Source organism: Pseudorasbora parva, chromosome 15, assembly GCF_024679245.1.
Source record: "Pseudorasbora parva isolate DD20220531a chromosome 15, ASM2467924v1, whole genome shotgun sequence".
In the NCBI taxonomy this organism is placed as follows: Eukaryota; Metazoa; Chordata; class Actinopteri; order Cypriniformes; family Gobionidae; genus Pseudorasbora; species Pseudorasbora parva.
This window is the reverse complement of record NC_090186.1, coordinates 7678992-7699939: the sequence shown is the minus strand read 5'-3', so window position 1 is coordinate 7699939 and position 20948 is coordinate 7678992. Positions and strand designations below refer to the sequence as shown.

General features: G+C 40.3%; 1 protein-coding gene across 4 annotated transcripts in view; it reads left to right on the top strand.

The window, feature by feature from the left end:
• The first annotated feature begins 3239 nt into the window (after positions 1-3239).
• The window catches only part of lnx1 (ligand of numb-protein X 1), a 56283-nt gene continuing 38574 nt past the window's right edge, over positions 3240-20948 (top strand). For 2 of the 4 annotated variants that reach the window (XM_067416948.1, XM_067416947.1), the window contains exon 1: positions 14351-15055. In XM_067416948.1, the coding sequence (XP_067273049.1) occupies positions 14964-15055 (92 nt within the window). In that variant the 5' untranslated portion in view covers positions 14351-14963. Of the gene's footprint in view, positions 3469-9548; positions 10067-14350; positions 15056-20948 lie in introns of those variants that run through there. The other 2 variants (XM_067416946.1, XM_067416945.1) reach the window with 2 other exon arrangements.

Genomic DNA, 20948 nt, shown 5'->3' with positions numbered 1-20948 from the left:
GTTGATCATCCCACAATACCCACCATACGCCAGATGTGGGCCAGTTCTGCTTCATGCGTTTTGTTCATGGCTGACATGCGGCGTTGTTATAGCTTGATTGTGGCCTAAATCTGACAAACGGGAGCGGACCGCCCAAGTGCCATCATTCCATGCGGGTAGTGGGCCAGATGAAAGTGTCAAGTGTGGGCCGGATCTGGGCCAGAGCAATTTTGCTATCTGGGACCTGAGGAACTCCTCTACAAAATATTCCACTGGACGACCATCTTGATAAATGGAGCATAGTTTCTCCTCTGTCCGGCTACTTTGTGTCAGGTAGGCTAATCCATACCTTTCAATGCTATTGTTATTGTGTTCTATCACACCTAGGGATGCAGTGAATTTTCGGCCACCGAAAATGGCCCAAAAGCGCGTTTTCGGTTTTCGGCCGAAAGACTTTTATCACCGAAACAATATGGCCGAAATGTTGTGATGACACAAACAGACACCACGACCTGCATGTGCTTTTCTAAAGCAACATGTCTGTGGACTGCGGTGTGGACGTATGGTTCATCTCACATCTGATGACGCATCTATTATATGGGTTGTAACTTGAAAATGATGCTTTGTTTAACTGTTAATAGATGCACATAAGGGTTTCTCAGTGATTCACTACAACAACAGCGATAATAAAAGGAAAACGGGGCAAACGTTCTCTCTTTGTAAACTTTGTTCAATGCATGCGAGTGCTGCCGTATGTTCGAATATGACCAGTGGTTTTCGCCATCATCATCACCCATAGGGTGTAGAGCCAGAAGACGTGAATGAGATCTCACGCGTTGTGAGAACATCTGTCTCTGTGCAATCCTCCGAGAGCGAGGATTTGAGTTCTCTTTCAAGTCTTGCGCTTAAATGGACAAACTCACACAAGAAGTACGTCAACATGTCCATCTTAATGAGTATCCTCCTAGCAGACAGTCTGAATATGCCATAAGTGAACTTTATACAGTCGAGAAAGACATCAGGTATGTAGTATTCATTAGAAGCCAAGAAGCAAACAGAGATAATCCCAATAAATAAACAAAGAGAAAATCCAGGTAGCAACGGTGACACAAGACAAAGACTAGAAGCTGAGGGTATAAATACACACTGGCAAACGGAAGAGCTGAAGTTAATTAACAAGACACATCTGAACAGAATATTTAAATCAATCAGTAACTGTAGACACAAACTGGCAGGGAATAGAGGAGAACTGAACCAAATAACAAACTAACAGCTAGGACAGAACAGGAAAGCTAAAGCAAACAATACAAAACGTGAACAGACAGAAACTCTGACAATTAGTACTTCTAAAGCACATAATAATGCCTTATTCTGCATGACCATATTCCTCTCTTGTCAACATTAGAGCCTGGTGTGAGCGCAGCAGATGCTCTTCTGTGGTGAAGGCGTGCGCTGAATATCACGTCATAAGGACACACACTGAAAAGTAATCGGGTCAGGTCGTTTACATGGTGAAATGTTTCGTTTGATCGGTTCATGAAAAGATTTATCCCACCCCTCTGAAACCGATTACTATTTTAATTGTTATATGAAGCATTTAATTTGGATTGAACTTTTAAACCGATTACAGTGGTCGTGTAACACATCTATAGACTGTTAAAAAATGCGCTTTAAAAAACGGAGAGTTTAATTATAGTTCGATTACGGATATTTCTCGACATGTTCAAATGCATATTCGAATATCTAATAAAAAGTGACAACCCTAATCGTTAGATATCAAATGTAACAATGCAATATTATCACATATAAAAAAACATTTTTACTTATTCCTGTCAGATCCAGAAGCCACAGCATCGTTTTTTAATCTCATCCTGTCTGCAAATCCAGTCTCTTGTTGACAAACGATTCCGGTGAAATAAACGAACAAATTTAATGTCTTTAACCACGTGAATTGGAGCTTCATTTAAAAAAAAAAGTTCAACCATGCATTGCTAATATTGAATCAGAAGGAAGCTCATGGCATGTTTGAAAAATGCTTATTGCTTGGAAGTTCGATCGGTTTAGCTCCACGTATGCCTGTTATTTGTCACGTCAGTGGGCGGGGCTGCAGATTTAAGCATTGGTCTTGAGGCAGCGTTTCACACACTCTGACAACACAGGAGAACATTCACAGATCGATCGTTCGCTGAGCCAGCTGTTAATTAAAGCTTTTCTTTGACTAACCACAAAGTTTTCAGCTCTGAAACGTACAGGATATTCTTACTATGACTTTTATATATCAAAAGCGCAAGGGAAAGTTGATTTCTCAATTTAATGACAATTAATTTTGAAATACAATACTTTTTATAATAACAATATTTAAAATAAACAATTGCAGTTTTTTAAATTAAAAAAAATTAAATATGATAAAGATATATCTCAGTAATTAGGTGTTTTTCTTGTGTATTGTGTCTGTATGATTTGTATGAATACATATTTGTATTATGCATTTTATCTGTCATATCTTAGCCTTTTATGGTAAAATGTATTTATTGTTGTTCTTTAGGATGTGCCTTTTATTACTACAAAAGCTAGAGATAAAATATTTATTTTCAGAGGATGAGCTGTTAAAACTGCCTTGTCTTAATCACACAAGCACATACACACGCAAACACTATGACGCAGCCTTTCTTGAGAAAATTAAACAAAACTACAGCAAGCATAGACAAAAAAATATCTATGGCCAGTTTTGTGCAGGTAACCCCCATCCACACAAACATCGTGCAAAGATAAGACCAGCAGATCTTCTCTGACTGGTGCCGTTGGATGGGTGTGGGCCTCTGGGAAGTGAAAAGCAGCTTTATTGAAGTGTTTAGGATTCTTAAAGCACTTTGTTCAGGGTTATGTACAAGGATTTCTCAGGGGCATGTCATAGCTTGCCACACACTGCTAGTGTATTTTCATGCACTGTGCATTTGTATGTTGTAATAGATGGCCATGTTATTTTGTCATTGTTTATTATACATAGAATGTATTGTAATGTATTTATCTATACATTATCAAGTTAATATTGTGTGTGTGTGTGTGTGTGTGTGTGTGTGTGTGTGTGTGTGTGTGTGTGTGTGTGTGTGTGTGTGTGTGTGTGTGTGTGTGTATGCAAACCAGTTCCCGGCCCCACCAGAGCAGGTTGGGGCAGTTCTCATGTTTACCTGCCTACCGTTTTAACTCTGCCTCTTCTCTCTCACTTCCTGTATCAGGTATGTGGATGTGTGCGTCAGGAGTTGGCGTCCCGGAGCATGATAGGATGGCCGGGGGGGCCCTGGACTGAAATATCTACTTGAAGACCACCAGGACAATTTCCAGAGCATACCGGAGCTAATATCAAACATCAGGCAAATTTTTAACTTGTTGCCACTGGGACAAAGTCCTTTTATTTTCTCTTTGACTTTCTCTCATTCACTCTCCCCTTCTCATTTTCCCTCTGCCGGAGCGGTTGGATTACCTGTTCAGGTAAGCTGGAGAACTACACCGGTCTTATTATATATTTACTCAAGGCATTTTGTTTGTAGCTTTCACTTGATACTGATTTTTGTTTGGTAAGCTTGTACTTGTTGACTCAGCACAGCTGTGGAGAAACTTTCTTTGTGTAGAAAGCAACATGAACCCTTTGCAGTCATAATGCCTGAGAAAATGTGTGTGTGTATTTGCCCACATGCAGGTGTCGATGCTCATATATTTGTTGTGTAAACACCTTAACTCAGATTAATCATCAACATCATTATTCTCTGGTTAGAGGAAGTTTGTATCAGCAGTTTTTCCACCAGCTGTTTAGCTGGGGAAAACAACAGCATGTCACCTGTCAGTATGGGTGCTTGTGTGTGTATTTGTGTGTGTTACGCTGAAATAGGAAATTGTAGTCTTATGCTGTGTTTGCTGTTAGCTCACATATTTATTGAATTTTACTATATATGGTATAACTGCTAGGTTCTGTCTGTGTTTTTAATTAGCGATATGACATTATATGGAGTGTAAACCATAAATTCGTACAAACTTATAGTAATGTATCCATAATTGTGATTTATAATTGTATTTAAAAAAAATGCGCATATATATATATATATATATATATATATATATATATATATATATATATATATATATATATATATATATATATATATATATATATATATATATATATATATATATATATATATATATGCACTCACCTAAAGGAATTAGGAACACCTGATCAGTTTCTCATTAATGCAATTATCTAATCAACCAATCACATGGCAGTTGCTTCAATGCATTTCGGGGTGTGGTCCTGATCAAGACAATCTCCAATCAATGAACTCCAAACTGAAGGCCAGAACGGGAAAAAAAGGTGATTTAAGCAATTTTGAGCGTGGCATGGTTGTTGGTGCCAGACGGGCCGGTCTGAGTATTTCACAATCTGCTCAGTTACTGGGATTTTCACACACAACCATTTCTAGGGTTTACAAAGAATGGTGTGAAAATGGAAAAACATCCAGTATGTGGCAGTCCTGTGGGCGACAATTCCTTGTTGATGCTAGAGGTCAGAGGAGAATGGGCCGACTGATTCAAGGTGATAGAAGAGCAACTTTGACTGAAATAACCACTCGTTACAACCGAGGTATGCAGCAAAGCATTTGTGAAGCCACAACATGCACAACCTTGAGGCGGATGAGCTACAACAGCAGAAGACCCCACCGGGTACCACTCATCTCCACTACAAATAGGAAAAAGAGTCTACAATTTGCGCGAGCTAACCAAAATTGGACAGTTGAAGACTGGAAAAATGTTGCCTGGTCTGATGAGTCTCGATTTCTGTTGACACATTCAGATGGAAGAGTCAGAATTTGGCATAAACAGAATGAGAACATGGACCCATCATGCCTCGTTACCACTGTGCAGGCTGGTGGTGGTGTAATGGTGTGGGGGATGTTTTCTCGGCACACTTTAGGTCCCTTAGTACCAATCGGGCATTGTTTAAATGCCACGACCTACCTGAGCATTGTTTCTGACCATGTCCATCCCTTTATGACCACCATGCACTCATCCTCTGATGGCTACTTCCAACAGGATAATGCACCAGGTCACAAAGCTTGAATCATTTCAAATTGGTTTCTTTAACATGACAATGAGTTCACTGTACTAAAATGGCCCCCACAGTCCCCAGATCTCAACCCAATAGAGCATCTTTGGGATGTGGTGGAACTGGAGCTTCATGTCACGTAGAATTAAGGCAGTTCTGAAGGCAAAAGTGGGCCAAAACAGTATTAGTATGGTGTTCCTAATAATCCTTTAGGTGTGTGTACACACACACACACACACACACACACACACACACACACACACACACACACACACACACACACACACACACACACACACACACAAATGTTCAATAACTGATTTGTTCAATTTTTACTATAATTGTTGTATACTACATAACCTGTTATTTAATTAAAAATATATTTAAAAATGAATTAGAATAATAAAAACGTATTTTAAAACCCCACTGTATATAACATGATAAAACATTAGTGGAACAAAAGAGTGCCCGAGAAGGTATCTGAGAAAAAAGCTTAAATGAAAAGAATGAAAGCGTGCTGGAGGAGAGGTGAGTTAAAGAGGAAGAAGGCTTGATACAGAAATCCATAGGGTGGGGGTGAGCCATACATTTACATACGAACACTTATGTAACTCTCCCCATGCTATGCTGGAAGACTCTCTGGTGCGAATTCTGATGATGCTCTCCGACATGCCAGAGACATGTAGCCTCATTTATCAAATGGTCTGTTTATCCATATATTTTCTTTTCTTTTTGTAATAATTTTCTTTATGCACTCACTCAGAACGCCCACTTCTATCACCTTGTGAGTTTTATTTATTGTGTGTAGCTGTGCTCATTTATATCAATAATCTCCACTAAATAGTTATTATGTATGCATTATGGCTTTGTTGCATTATTAATTAGCTATATGATTCAACAGTTGAAAGTTTAATCAAAGGGGAGCCTCAAAGCTTCCTGTCAGGGCCTAAAGAGATTGAGGTATGCGGTGGAATTTTCTCTAACATGTCTGAACAAAGTGTGGTGAAGTAAAAGACAGATCCACAGCATGGCTGAGAGCGAGAGATCCACCCTGCTGCCTGTTTTCCCAGAGGACTGCTTTTGTAAAGCATGTCTATCAATTCTGTTATGTCAGAAACACAGGTGCTATCACAAAGCTGAGATTATTATTAGGGAAAAAAGCCATATGGAAGCATTTTTCACTATAGTGGTCTCAGACGTTTGGACCCCACTTTATATTTGTGTTTCTGCGTTTGCATTAATTCCTTCAGTGGTGCATTATTGTGCATGTATGATGGGAAAGTGTGTTTGCCTGTGCTGATAAAAATGCTGACACACAACACAAAAGACAATTTTTAACTGGAGCTTTTAAAGAACAGGCTGATTAGGCACAACATTACACCAGGATTGAACTTTCTGTGTATGTGTGTGTATTCTTCCATAAAACCATTTATTGAAGGATATTTTCAGCATTTTCAGTCATTAAACATTGATCCCCCTGGATTTAAGATCAAAATGTTTTGTATGTGTGTGTAGCTTGGCTGATTGTGCAGCTGAATGTCATTAACAACACCCTCTACGTTTAGTACACCATTGCTTTCCTCTGGACCAAAGGTCACTTAAGAAACAATATTACCTCCCTAGAGAAAATATTAGAGAAAATAGACAGGAGAGTGAAATGAAACAAGCAACTATTGTGTCCTGCCATTCAATAGAAGTGCCTTTGAATAAGACAAAAGAAAATGGAAAAATTTAAATTGAATAAGAGCCGCGAGGTAAAAGTGTGTGTGTGTGTGTGTGTGTGTGTGTGTGTGTGTGTATGTGTGTGTGTGTGTGTGTGTGTGTGTGTGTGTGTGTAATACAACGCAGAAGCATACTCCAGCCATATCGTCACTCTGAAGGATCATTAAAGAGATGATGATTTACGGAGAACACAGGGTTGCCAGGTATAACTTTGTCCTTGGGCATACTCCTTTATGGGTGGGAGTGTGTGCGTGTCCTTATATAGTTCTGGTTAAGCTCAGATCAGATTACAGCGTGGTAGACAATAAAGCTATTCTCATGCATTCACCTGTAGTTCACTGTCGTTCAAGGGTTTCCTCTTCGAATCAACAGTGGGCGACTTTACAAAATCAGCCATTTTGAAACACAGAGAGATGGAGAGAGACTGTGAGAGAGTTTACTAAATGTATTCAGAGGAGCGACTGTGCTCGGTGAGACACCCCAAACTAAATTTTGTGGCTATGATAATATTGCACTCCCATTGCGTCTCTACAATCTCTCCACGTGAATTGGTTGTGTGTATTACAACAGGTGGGGTGAGGCACTCAGTCTTGTGCAAGGACATCCTGACCACAGGACTTATTTTAAAAGATAAAGTGTAAAATGAATATTTTCTCATTATTTACTCACCCGCATGTTGTTCCAAACCAGTACGCTATTATTTTTCCTGTAGAACATTTGTTAATTTAGCATACAAGGACAGTTTATAGAGAGAAACAGCTGTAAATTGTAAATTCTGTCATCATTTACTCACCCTCAATTTGTTCCAAACGTGTAAGAATTTCTTTCTTCTGCTGAACACAAAAGAAGATATTTGGCAGATCTCGGCCATCGACTACCATAGTGGGGGGAATAATTCTTCCAAATATCATCCTATGTGTTCAGCAGAACAAAGCAATTTAAACAGGTTTGAAACAAGTTGAGTGTGACTAAATGATGACAGAATTTTGGGTGAACTATTCCTATAAGCTCAAAAAAGTATAATAAAGCACCATAAAGATATCATAACAGTAGTCCATTTTCATGTTTCATAGAAAAAGATCAAGTTACTGGTTTAGAATGACATGAAGGGAAGTAAATAAAGTAAGTAATAAAATCGCTTGAGTCACTTGAGGGTATAAACTAGTGCTTTAAGCTAAAGGAATCTATGTGAACTCTACTTATAAAGACACACACAAAGACAAATCTTAGCCAAAATATCAAATAACAGGCTCACATCACGCCAAATTCTAGTTCTGAAACAGCTGCTGAACCTCAATACTGAAACTTCTGGAAACATCCAGAGTAATGCTAGCAAAATGGCTGTTTTCTGTGTGACATGCTAAATTTACTGTAAAACTTCAAATGTATGGGCCAGATTTACTAAACAGGACAAATTAGTTTGAGAGCGCAATTCCAAACCAGTGCTGGTGGGAGTGGAAAGTTCTGCTCGGGATCTACTGACAACGCACAAAATAATGAACACAGACGCAGCCGGATCATTTCCATAACAACCGACATAGTTTTACTATGGAAAACAAAATCTACCAAGAGCAGCCCAAATTAGTGTCTGGTTGAAGACTTTTTTTGGTTGGTAAATAATGGCGCAAATACCAGTGATTTGACGAGTGCAAACCTTCATTTAAATACTCACCTCCCATAAATGTTGTGTTTCAAAAGCCCCTTTCACACTGCACGTCGGACCCGCAATATTCCCGGAACATTGCGGGGTCGCCTTCTGTGTGAAAGCAACCACGTCCCGGAATTGATTACTGAATTGAACCCGGGTCGGGGACCTAGTAACATTGCGGGGTTCGACCCGGGACGAGCGCTGTGTGAACAAAAGCCAAAACTAACGCCGCAACGTGTACGTAGTTATCGTGCGACTCCTAGAGCTTGTTTTTTCAATAATACAACCCTGCTGTGCCAGAAGAGCTAGTCGGTGTTTTAAACGCAGAGAGTGTTCGTATACAAAAGAAACTAAAATTAAGCAAGCAGAAATGTGCGCAAACTGGACACAAGTCGAGACTACGGAGCTCCTTACTATCTGCGCTGAAGCTGAGATCGCTCGCCGTTATACGTCACATTCGGATGTCACGTGTCAACGTGTCAATGGATGTTGTGTGTTAAAGCGCACATATATTATGGTATTTCGCTGGCAGTGTGAATGGACCAAATCTAGCAGCCCGGGAACAAATGCCGGGTCGCATTATCCGTGTATTTGCCGGAATCGCAGTGTGAAAGGGGCTAAAGGGAAACTCCTATGCATATGCAATAAGGTCAGCCACAGATATAACCCTGTCCATGCCTTTTCAGCGCTCATTTTTTTACCGCGTGTATTTAGTAAATCCTGACAGTAGTTTTTTAACATCAAAAAAAAGGGTTTGCGCTGGCGCAAGCTGTTGGTACATCTGGCCCTATATCTTTTTCTTTCTCTACAACTGGGTTTATTAAGAATCTCAGGTGCAATATTGATATTTCTGTTGCCAGTGGAATATAAAATGAGATTTGGATCAGTTTGATATTCATCCTTCTGCCAACTCAGGGAATTAAAAATAGAGGTAGAGCGATGAGGAATGGGCAGATCATTTCTGCTGGCCTCTTTTTTTGCTAAACTGTGTCTTTGGGTGTGTGCAACCAGCCTTTCCAGCAAACACAGCCAACAAGATTATCATGTGGACACACCTATTTGCCATGAATGACAGCTCATTTCTTTGCTCCTCCTGTACAGGTGGATGGCTCAAAACGCAACCTGACACAACAAAGCCCTACAAAGGATCAGTAGCATTTTGACCTTCGACGCCATACCTACCATTACGCAATGAGTGATCAGGAAGAGGCGGGCGCTATGGCCATGCCGGTTGGGGGTGCAACAGGAGTCAGTCCCACCTCCCCTCCTCTAAATCTATGCCATGTCTGTGGACAGCGGCACCTTCAGGAGGAGAACCACGAATATACCTACAAAGAGGAGGTGGACGATGACCTCATGTGCCACATCTGCCTTCAGCCTTTGATCCGGCCCCTGGACACCCCGTGTGGACACACCTACTGCCAAGAGTGTTTGACAAACTTCCTACTGGAGAGCGACTTCTGTCCGGTGGATCGCACTCCACTGATGCTGCAGTCCTGCCGCAAGTCCAGCCTGCTGGTCCACAAGCTGCTGGATAAACTGATGGTGTCCTGCCCCTTTACCGAACATTGCACCGAAGTGCTGTCGAGGGGAGAAATGGAGGGACACATCAGGAGCCGGTGAGGAAATCGCCTTCAGAGCTGTTTTTGATGTGATTGTAGTGGTCTTAACAAGATTCGAGCTTCATGATAAAATTTAGGATGATGGTATATAGCTTTAGAAGACGCACAATGCAATTTAGCCAAGTAGGACACATCTTTCGTTGGTCCTGGAGCAATATTGCCTTCAAACAATCATCACCCTAATACTACCAGGGGCGTAGCAACCATTATAACTGTTTTTGAGAAGAAGAAAAAATCATAGTTTTATTTACCCTGGTAGCAGTATGAAGGAAGAAACTGTAGCTAGCAGAAGCCAAACCGTTACATTGATGCAAAGAGTAAGCGGCCATCTTACTATGGGAAACACCTATTTACTTTTCAGCAAATCAATTAGGACCCAGTCTAATGAATATTATGTAATGTTACTTAATTAATATTCATGATCCAAGCTGCTCCCAAGGGTGTGTCTCATTCATCTCACTAGACCCCTAGTCAGGGCACTGATTAGGACATAAGTCAATGGGCTGACTCCCTGATCAGTGCCCTGACTACTGAACTAGTGAGATGATTGAGACGCTCCCCAAGTGTTATTTCAGATCCTTCTACAGGTGCGGTCACATTTCTCATTGGTCAGCAACATTTCGTAATTGAAAAAAAGCGGTTCCAGATGTTACAAAATACAATGAGATATTGGAATAATGACGTTGAAATGAAGATCGAAAGCTATTATGCAAGCAAACAAACCAACCCTAAATAACTACGTTACAAAGAGCCTCTTTTTATTGATAATTTTATAATTGTCCATTGTGGATCTTCTGTTTTGCATTGTTGGTAAGTTACGAGACTCTGCCTGCAGATTTGCATAGGGACAATTATTAGCCAACGGGAGTTTATCTGGCTAAACTCTTCATCAAACTGATTCCCATTGAAATAACTGGATAACGCCCAATGACATTTGGCCAAGCGACCGCATCTTAATGCTTACACCCAGATGGAATTGTGATAAAAATACTGGTAAGGGTGATAATTATGATGTTTAAACCCATAACCCCCCACCCCCCAAAAAAGAATGTTCTTCAGTGTCCAGGACCAGTATAGGATATAGGTGTAGACCCCAACATTTTAGTCTTTGATTGACATTTTCAGTAAGGACACCTTTTTAGATGAATGTTTGGGAAAAGCAATTCAAGGTTTTGAACTGCATAAGCAAGTTTTGAATTGCTGAACGTGACTAATGTATTGAGTTCACACTTCTCATTGGCATTCATAAGCAGCTCTTTATTCATTGTCATTCATAAAAGACTCTTGTCAGTGATTCGCCTCAGTAGATGACATGTGTCGAGTATGTGTTTGTTTGTTTGTTTGGTTAGAGGATTCTTTTGTTCTCCTCTCCTCAGAGGTAGCAACTCCACAGTGACCTCTGTTTAACCGACTAAGATATCTTCCACCTCAGTGCCTTTGGGGACGTTATGCTAAGTAATGCTTTTTATTGGATCTCTCCCGCACTCTCCCCATTTTCAGGATGGTGGAGTCTCTTTCGTTCCTGTGAACTGTTTCTGAATCATTAGTGCTCCACAAGCCTGAGGGCCTCAAATGAAATTAATTGCATTTTGTTTCTGTCGTTAATGGAAAGTTTCCCTCTCATTTAAAATTCCACTTACGGAAACATAATCAACTTGCCCTTTTCTCCATTCAACCGAAAAACCCACACTTGCTTCTTTCCATACTATTCCTCCACTCCCCTCCCACATCTCCTTCTTTTATACTGAGCTATTGGGCTGTCAGTTCATCTTTCTTTGTCTTTCCTCTCTCTTCTTTCTTCAATGTGGTCTGGAAGCCAGTGGTCTTAGTTGGTCCTGGACTGTAAAGTTGGACATCATTCAAAATGGGACGGGACTTAAGAGGAACAAGCACTTGTGAGGATCCGCCAAAGAGACTCTCCATGTAAGAATAGGCTTCCAATCTTTTGTACAGAGCTCCTCTTGAATCCTTGCATGTACGCTCAATTGTTTGCTGATTGTTTTTGTGTCTCGTGATCATGTGATGTTCATTTGTGAGTCCTCCTTCACACTGGTGACTCATCACCGTGTGGTGAGAAGACCTGTTGTATTGAGTCAGCTTTGAGTTTTTTTTAGATTGCATGTAATTTGCATGTGCTTTGGAATTTAGTACCAAATGTAGAGGGGTTTTTTTGTTGTTGTTGGTCTGTTGCACTTTGTCTGTCAGTGTGTGTAAGCGTGTGCTTGTGTCTGCATGTTTGCAGTGTACAGGCTTTCCTGGAATCCTGGATCAGACCTGGGGAGAGAGGAGCGAATGTAGCAAATCAGGCTGTCCTTGGGCTCACATGCAGTATTGATGATAGCACATGCTATACTCTCACCAAATCATAATTGTTGAAAGTGTTGTCAAGTTTGGGGAGTTATAAGCATTTTTGTCTGATTGCGTGACCTTGAGTGTTGGAAGGATATTTAAAGCTATAAACGGAGCGTGATTGCTAATCTATCAATCTATTGTATGTTGGTCTGTGTCAGCTTCTTTTGTGTTTGCAGTCGAGCGGGTCTGATGCACTTTGTCTGTCCGTATGCTTGTGTCTGCATGCATTTGATGGTGCACCGACTTCCCTGAAAACTTCTCAGCAAGCAATTTTGCGTTTGAAAGACATCGAATAGCCATCCAAGCACAGCCAGGCAAAATTTGGGCTGTCAGTGAACATTTTATAGACATCTAACCATAGCCCAAAAATGAACTGACTAGTCACCTAGAACATGAACATGTAAAAAAAAAAATGAAACCAAACCCCTTGTAATCACTGTTGCTTTGCTTACATGATGAAGTATCATACATCTCACAAGATAATTTGGCAAAAACGACATGTAACCAAATTCAAGGTTATTATGGCAAGAAGTGGTTTACTCATAGCTGGACTATATCGGGTCCATAGTTAAGCGAGACGGTGAAATGACGCTATTGCTTGCTAAGCTGGATCAGATGGGGGGGTGTAGCGCCTCAGGCTGTTCTTGGGCTCTAAAGCACATGCAGTATTGATGATAGCATATGCTATAATGTCACCAAATCATACAGTTATTGAAAGTGCTCTAAAGGTCGGGGATCTATAAAGCATAACCATATTTATTTATTTTGTCTGATTACGTGACCTTGTGAGTTATTGTTTGGAGAATGTTTGAAGGATATTCAAGCTATATAAATGGAGTATGGTTTCTTGTCTATCTATCTATCTATCTATCTATCTATCTATCTATCTATCTATCTATCTATCTATCTATCTATCTATCTATCTATCTATCTATCTATCTATCTATCTGTCTGTCTGTCTGTCTGTCTGTCTGTCTGTCTGTCTGTCTGTCTGTCTGTCTGTCTGTCTGTCTGTCTGTCTATCTGTCTGTCTGTCTGACATATATCTTTCTATAGCTCTTTATCCATATCTTTCTGTCCATCTATTCATCTAATGACCTATAAGTCCATCCATCCATCCATCCATCCATCCATCCAGCCATCTATCTATCTATCTATCTATCTATCTATCTATCTATCTATCTATCTATCTATCTATCTATCTATCTATCTATCTATCTATCTATCTATCTATCTATCTATCTATCTATCTATCTATCTATCTGTCTGACATATCTTTCTGTCCATCTATTCATCAAATGACCTATAAGTCCATCCGTCCGTCCGTCCGTCCGTCCGTCCGTCCGTCCGTCCGTCCGTCCGTCCGTCCGTCCGTCCGTCCGTCCGTCCGTCCGTCCGTCCGTCCGTCCGTCCGTCCATCTATCTATCTATCTATCTATCTATCTATCTATCTATCTATCTATCTATCTATCTATCTATCTGTCTGTCTGTCTGTCTGTCTGTCTGTCTGTCTGTCTGTCTGACATATATCTTTCTATAGCTCTTTATCCATATCTTTCTGTCCATCTATTCATCTAATGACCTATAAGTCCATCTATCCATCCATCCATCCATCCATCCATCCATCCATCCATCCATCCATCCATCCATCCATCCATCCATCCATCCATCCATCCATCCATCCATCCATCCATCCATCCATCCATCCATCCATCCTCCACATGTCTATCCCCTGCATACACACACATAAACACACACCCCTTCATGACTGAATGAACCGTTTCTCTGTGGAGGGGGGTGGTTTGTGCCACATGCGCTACCCTTGAGGCACACGGACAATGATAGATGGACCACCCAAGCCTGCATCTCCCCCTCTCTCTCGTTTCAGATGGTTCACTCCAGCTCTCTCTCTCTCTTTAGAGCATGCTGCAGTATAAGTCAGCCGCTGTGTTGCCACACTCACACATACCCTCTCTCTCACTCTCTCGCACATTCACAGCAGCATGTGGGCTCGTGAGCGTAAATCCTCTTACAGTTGGACGATGCCCAGGACAGATTAGACCGCAACGCAACCATCGCACCCGACCGGCGTGCCAGCAAACGCTGCTCTCTGCCTCCTCTTCTCCTTCTACCTCACCCTTCTCTTTTCTTCTCCGCCTCGGCTGCTGTGCACCTGCACTCGCTCCAGCCTCCTTTTCTTCTCGAGTCTCTCTTCATCCTGCGCTCTCTGCTCTCCTCCGCTGGCAGCGCTCCCAGTCTTTGCCTCTCCCTCTACTGCCGCTGAGATGACCGGGCTAAAAGCCTGAGGGAGGCAAGGAGAAAAAGAAAAGTGGAAAGACAAAGAATCAGGAAGAAAAGGAAAAGGAAGAATAGCTATTTTACTTAAGAGAAAGGCGGGTGGGGGGGTCAGAACCGTAGTAGAGGTGGAGGAGGAAGGAGCAAGAAGGAAGGCGGATAGGAAAGATTGCATTAAGTCCGGAGAAAGAGAAAGAAAGCAAAAGAAAGAGAGACTCAAGACAGAGGACCCTGGAGAGAGAGGGTCATGAAGGCTCTCCTGCTGTTGGTTCTGCCCTGGCTCAGTCCAGCAAACTACACAGACAATGTGGGCAACCTGCACATCCTCTACTCAGAACTGTGAGTAACACACACATCGGCTCGTGGCAATGTCCTGTGTGTGTCTGGTGTGTCGCTCCCATATGTGCCATCTCATCTTCTAGACTTATACAGGACAGTCGTACAGTACCCCATCCCATCAGCACTGCAATGTGTGCATCTGCTTGTGTGTTTGTGTGTGCGCGCGTGTCCATACATCATTTGCAAGACCTGCATAAATCCCAACTGATCCCTTTTTAAGCTAAATGGCTTGTATACCCGTATGTGTTTGTGCATGCATATCTGTATGTGGGTTTTTGTTGTCTAGAAGTTCCCTTATACCTATTATTATGTAAATTTTTAAAAGGAAAAAATGCATTATGTTGTGTTTTTTATTGTAGTTGTGTGGTTGAGGACAGTGTAGAGGTGGTTATGGTTGCGTTTTGTGATGAAGCAGGTTTTGTTTTTATGCTACCAAGCAGTGAGGGACACTGCAGCATGACCTAATGTGTGTGTGTGTGTGTGTGTGTGTGTGTGTGTGTGTGTGTGTGTGTGTGTGTGTGTGTGTGTGTGTGTGTGTGTGTGTGTGTGTGTGTGTGAGAGTGTGTGTGAGTGAGTGCAGGTGTGTTTTGCATCATTTTTAATGGTGTTTTTATTGACATATATATATATATATAATAAATGTCAATAAAAACACCATTGAAAATGATTGGGTGGTCCATCTATATATTTATATTTGTTAGATATAAAATGTTATTTGCACACTTATGCAAATAGACTCAGTGTACATAAAGATCACCATTCCTTGGCACACCATTCAGAAATTCAAACACTGGTACTCAAACACACACACACAAACACGAGCCCACGAGATATCTGACAACAGCATAACTGAACAGTTTTAGAGCTGCACATCGCTTAAAACATTCAAGCTGAACTTCTCTCATGGGTCAAAATCATAAGACACTCCTCAAAAGAGTAAAATATACAGAGCTTCTTCATTGTGCACTGCACTGTTTAAAAGACCCTTCTGCATTCAGTGTGAGAGTGTGTTTGGGTGAAAGCTGGTTATATTGATCCCGGGTCTTTGGCAGAAACACAATTGTGCCATGTAAGTGTGTGTGAAAGGCTGAGCGTAGTACAATAGACTGCATTACAAATCCTCTCTGCTCTTAGAGTCTAGACTATACACAACACAAACATGTGTGTATAGCATGAAAAAGGAGGACTGGAGGGGGACAGGACAGTAAGGTGTCTACAGAGGGATGAATAGTGAGTAAGGTTATATTCTGCACAATCTGTCCAAGCGTTTGTTTGGCTTGGATCTTGCAGGACGAGGTCTTTCTGTTTCTCTTCTTTCGCCCTCTGTGTACTGTATGTGGGTCACCATATGAGCCGTGTTTTATGATTTATGTGCCTGTATGTGAGTGTCATGGGTAGACGTACTGTCTTGGATGCACTGAAAAGGAGAAGAGAGAGGCGTTGTGTAGTCTGTTTTTTTGTTTGGCTGGCTGACGGTAGCGTGGTCGTTCATCTTCATCATATATAATGACAGAAAGCGTCTATTCTCATCTCCCTCACAAACGCTGGCCTTCTTTCTTAGTTTCAGCTAGTTGTGTTTTTCTGTGCCCAGAGTGTCTCTCTATTTCTTACATATCCATATATTTTCATTTCTGTCTGTCTTTGTTATCGGATGTTGTCGGAACTTTTCACAGGTTTCTCTGTGGCGCTGTGGTGGACATTCATGCATGAATATGAATGATAGTATATCATACCAGACTGACCCTGCCATCATTTACACACATGCTGGCATCCGGCATTAACATCTGTCTCAGGTGATCCAATCACAAGTGTTTTGGCGAAACAGATGTGTCTCATGACCTGCTTCCGAATGTGTTTTTGTAATGTCACCACAAATATACATTAACTGTAGTCTGTGCTTCACATAATCTGTGCTATTAATTGCAAAATATTCTTCATCTGTTTCTCTAAAATTTTCAACCAGACACTATACTTTAAAATACTGCACATGACCAGTTTTAGTGCATTTGTTTAGTTATGAGACAAATGCGATGTGGTCCAGTGTGTTTCTGACTGAATGTCAATACAGTGTGTTAGTAATCCTTAATGTTTGGGCTGTGCTGAAGCTGCCCGTCTTCCTTTGACAACATACACACAAACACACACACGGGTTTCCATGTTTTGTGGGGACATTCCATAGACATACTGATTTTTATACTGTACAAACTGTATATTCTATCCCCCTAACCTACCTCTTAATCTAACTATCACATAAAACGTTCTGCATTTATATATTTTCAAAAAGAAAGAAAGAATAAAACATCACTTAGTATGATTTATTAACTGTTTTTCTAATGGGGACCAAAAAAATGTCCCCACAAGGACAAGGATTTAGGATATTGCCATCTTTGTGGGGATATTTTGTCCTCATAACAAAGGGGATAACACACACACGCAGGTACACACACACACACACACACACACCTTTCTCTCTCGCGCTTTGAGATGTTTAATTAGACTTTGAATTAATCATTAATCTTCTCTGTGCACTGTTGCAGATGTTCTGTATGCAGATGCTCGGTGTGTGTGTGTGTGTGTGTGTTTCTCAGGGGCACAATACCTGATGAACAGCATTACTAGCCCTGCAAGCAGTCTAAAGGTGAAGTTTGTAACTTCTGCACCACTAGTGTCACCAAATGGTATTGCAAAAACAATAACTGGGTAATCAGATAGCCCCGCCCCCAAACGTATGCCATTGGTTAGGCCAGTGTTTCTGACTGGTCAGGGGTGTTTTGATAGGGCCATTTCCACAGTCAGTATTTTCACTTTTCAGGAAGGCAGCCTACCAATGGATTACTTATAACTGTCTCTGTGTATTAATATGTATGTTAACACACCCAACCTCCTTCCTATATCTGATGTCTAGCTCTACTCACTGAAAATACTTCTGCTTACCAATTCTAAAATGATTTGATCGGTAAGATTTTTAATGTTTTTAGAAGAAGTCTCTTATGCTCACAAAGGCTGTATTTATTTGATTAAAAACAGTAATATTGTGAAATATTATTCAAATGTAAAATAACTTTTCTATTTGATTATATTGTAACATTTATGATTATTATCAATGAATGTAGAATTTTTGTTGCATTTGTTTGTAGGATTCTTTGATGAATAGAAAGTTCAACAGAACAGTATTTATCTGAAATAGAAAGCTTTTGCAACATCGTACTACCGTTCAAATGTTTGGGTCAGTAAGATTTTTTTTTTTTAGGGACTTACAGAAATGAATACATTTATTCAGCAGGGATACATTCATTGATGAAAAGTGACAGTAAAGAAATGTATAATGTTACAATAGATTCTATTTAAAATAATGCAGTTTAGGGTTTTTTTCTAATTATCAAAGAATCCTGAAGAAAAAATACACACAACTGTTTTCAATATTGATAATAAACAGAAATACTTCTTGAGCAGCAAATCATTATATTAGAATGATTTTTGAAGGATCATGTGACTGAAGACTGGAGTAATGATGCTGAAAATTCAGCTTTGCATCACAAATAAATTATATTTTACAATATATTCAAATAGAAAACAGTTTCACAATATTACTGTTTATATATATATATATATATATATATATATATATATATATATATATATATATATATATATTTGAGCCTTGGTGAGCAGAACAGACTTCTTCTAAAAACATAAAGAAATCTTACAGATCAAACATTTTTGAGCTGCAGTGTGTGTGTAGGTTTATCTTGTGCATTTACATGAGTTTACAGGTATGCTGAGATGTGGCTTTTCATGTTTGTGTGATGTTAGATGTGTCTGCACATGCTTTTACAGGTGGTAGGACACCACATAATGTTTCTAGATATACAATGAAGCACTTCCGACATTTGTACAGACTGTACAATAACAAAGCATTGACAGCATGTAAAACTGTATTTTAATACAATTAAAATAGATCAAAATAGATAAACTTAGATAAAAATAGATAAAACTTTTTTTCTGGCATAGTTGTTCCATAGTTCACAGAAAAATGAGAGTCCTGCTAGCAGATTATGTTTGAGCATTGATCTAATCAGAAAAAGATGCGGTCAATACGTTGATATTGTAGCTTTCGTGTCTATCAAAACATAAATTAAATGTTTTGCATTAAAACTTATGAATATTGATTAGATCAGCCTGTCTGTCCACTTTTTAACTGCCCAAATGCGTGTGACTTCCCTTATCATTAAAGGCAGTGTAGGCGATTTGTTTCAGAATAATTGTTTTGCTGTTTGAAAGTCTCTTCATATCCAATGTTATATGTGTATATATCATAGACTGTAAAAAAAAAAAAAAAAAAAATATGGACATTGTGTCTGTGACGTTGCACATAGATTTCCAAATAGTAGTTTTGAAGCCTAAAAGCTGGCCATAGTCATCTTGGCAGCTCATCATCGTGCGTCACCGGATAACTGAAAATGGGCAAAGAGGCAGAACGTGGCTGGAGCTGAGGTGCCTGGTTTCTGAAACCACACCCACCTAGTTCGACCATAGATTGCCACCATAGATTGACTAGATTTGACGTGTCACTCAAGTGGCCACACCCTTAATTATGCAGACCTTTAAGGCTTAATATCATTTAAATGCATGAGATATCATTCTCGTGAAGGGCTAAATTAGTTATATAGACTAAAACCACAATTTTACCAGGATGTAAACATGTTTTTTTCTGCTGTAAAGTTTGGCATTTTAACATGGGGCTCAATGAGATTCTGCTTCCTTCTGGAGCCTGTCCCTAGTGGCCATTCGATGAATTGCAGTGGGTTTCCAGAGAGACCGCAGGAGGTTGCCGCTTGGTTGCCGATATATGTTACCCGCAATGTGTAAAAAGCAGGTATTGTATAGAATGCTAAGGGAATGTATAAGAATGCGTGCGGTTTTTAGACAGTGTGAAATGTCCGTTTTTTTGCGTTTTAAGTTGCATACTTTTCCTAGGCATTCTATACATAATCTTAGGTATTATACAGAATACCTGTTCATATACATCAACACTCTCTAAACGAACTATCAAAACACGCCTTTACTGGCAATGAACTTGTTTTTGAAAATGAACGAAGAACTACAACATCAAGTAAAGGACGTTCTTACCAGAAAAACACGAAAGCAGAAGTGGCGTTGAGCTATTTCAGCAAGGAACTGCTAGAATGGCATTTTGAATGGCACTACACTTTTTTCCTGCACTATGCCGGATTTCTTATATTGCCGGTAAGTCGGTAACATTTATAATGTTTTGAACATAGACTGTAAATAAATATGGACGTAGTGTCCGTAACATCACCCATGACGTCAGAACATAAGCTGTTCTGAAGCTTAAAGTATGGGTGTTGCCATCTTGCGAGAGAGTCATTGTGTGTCACTCCCGGATAACAGAAAATGGGCAAAAAGGCGGGATGTGGGTGGAGCTTAGGTGAAGCACTGACTGTAGATAAATGGCTATCCACCTGTCACTCAAAGTAACCACGCCCTTAATGATGCAGAACTTTAAGACTTTATATAACGCAAATGAATGAGTTATAAAAAAAAATTCACCCCCTCACAGTTGTCATGACGGTCAAAATTAGCCTTATAGGCCAAAACTACAATTTGTACCAGGCTGTAAACATGTTTTTTTTTTTTAACATGGGGCTCAATAAGATTCTGCTCCGTTCTGGAGCCTGTCCCTAGTGGCCAGTTGAGGAATTGCAGTTTACATTACTTCAGTATAGAGGGAATGCATCGACGTCCCTTTCCCGCCGGAACACGCCCCCTCTGCCGGGGCTGAGTGGCAGAAGAGCTGCTGCGTGACCGCAGCTATTTGAGGAAAACGCGAGTATAGCAAACATTTATCAGTTTAAACTAAAGGTTGGGCTCG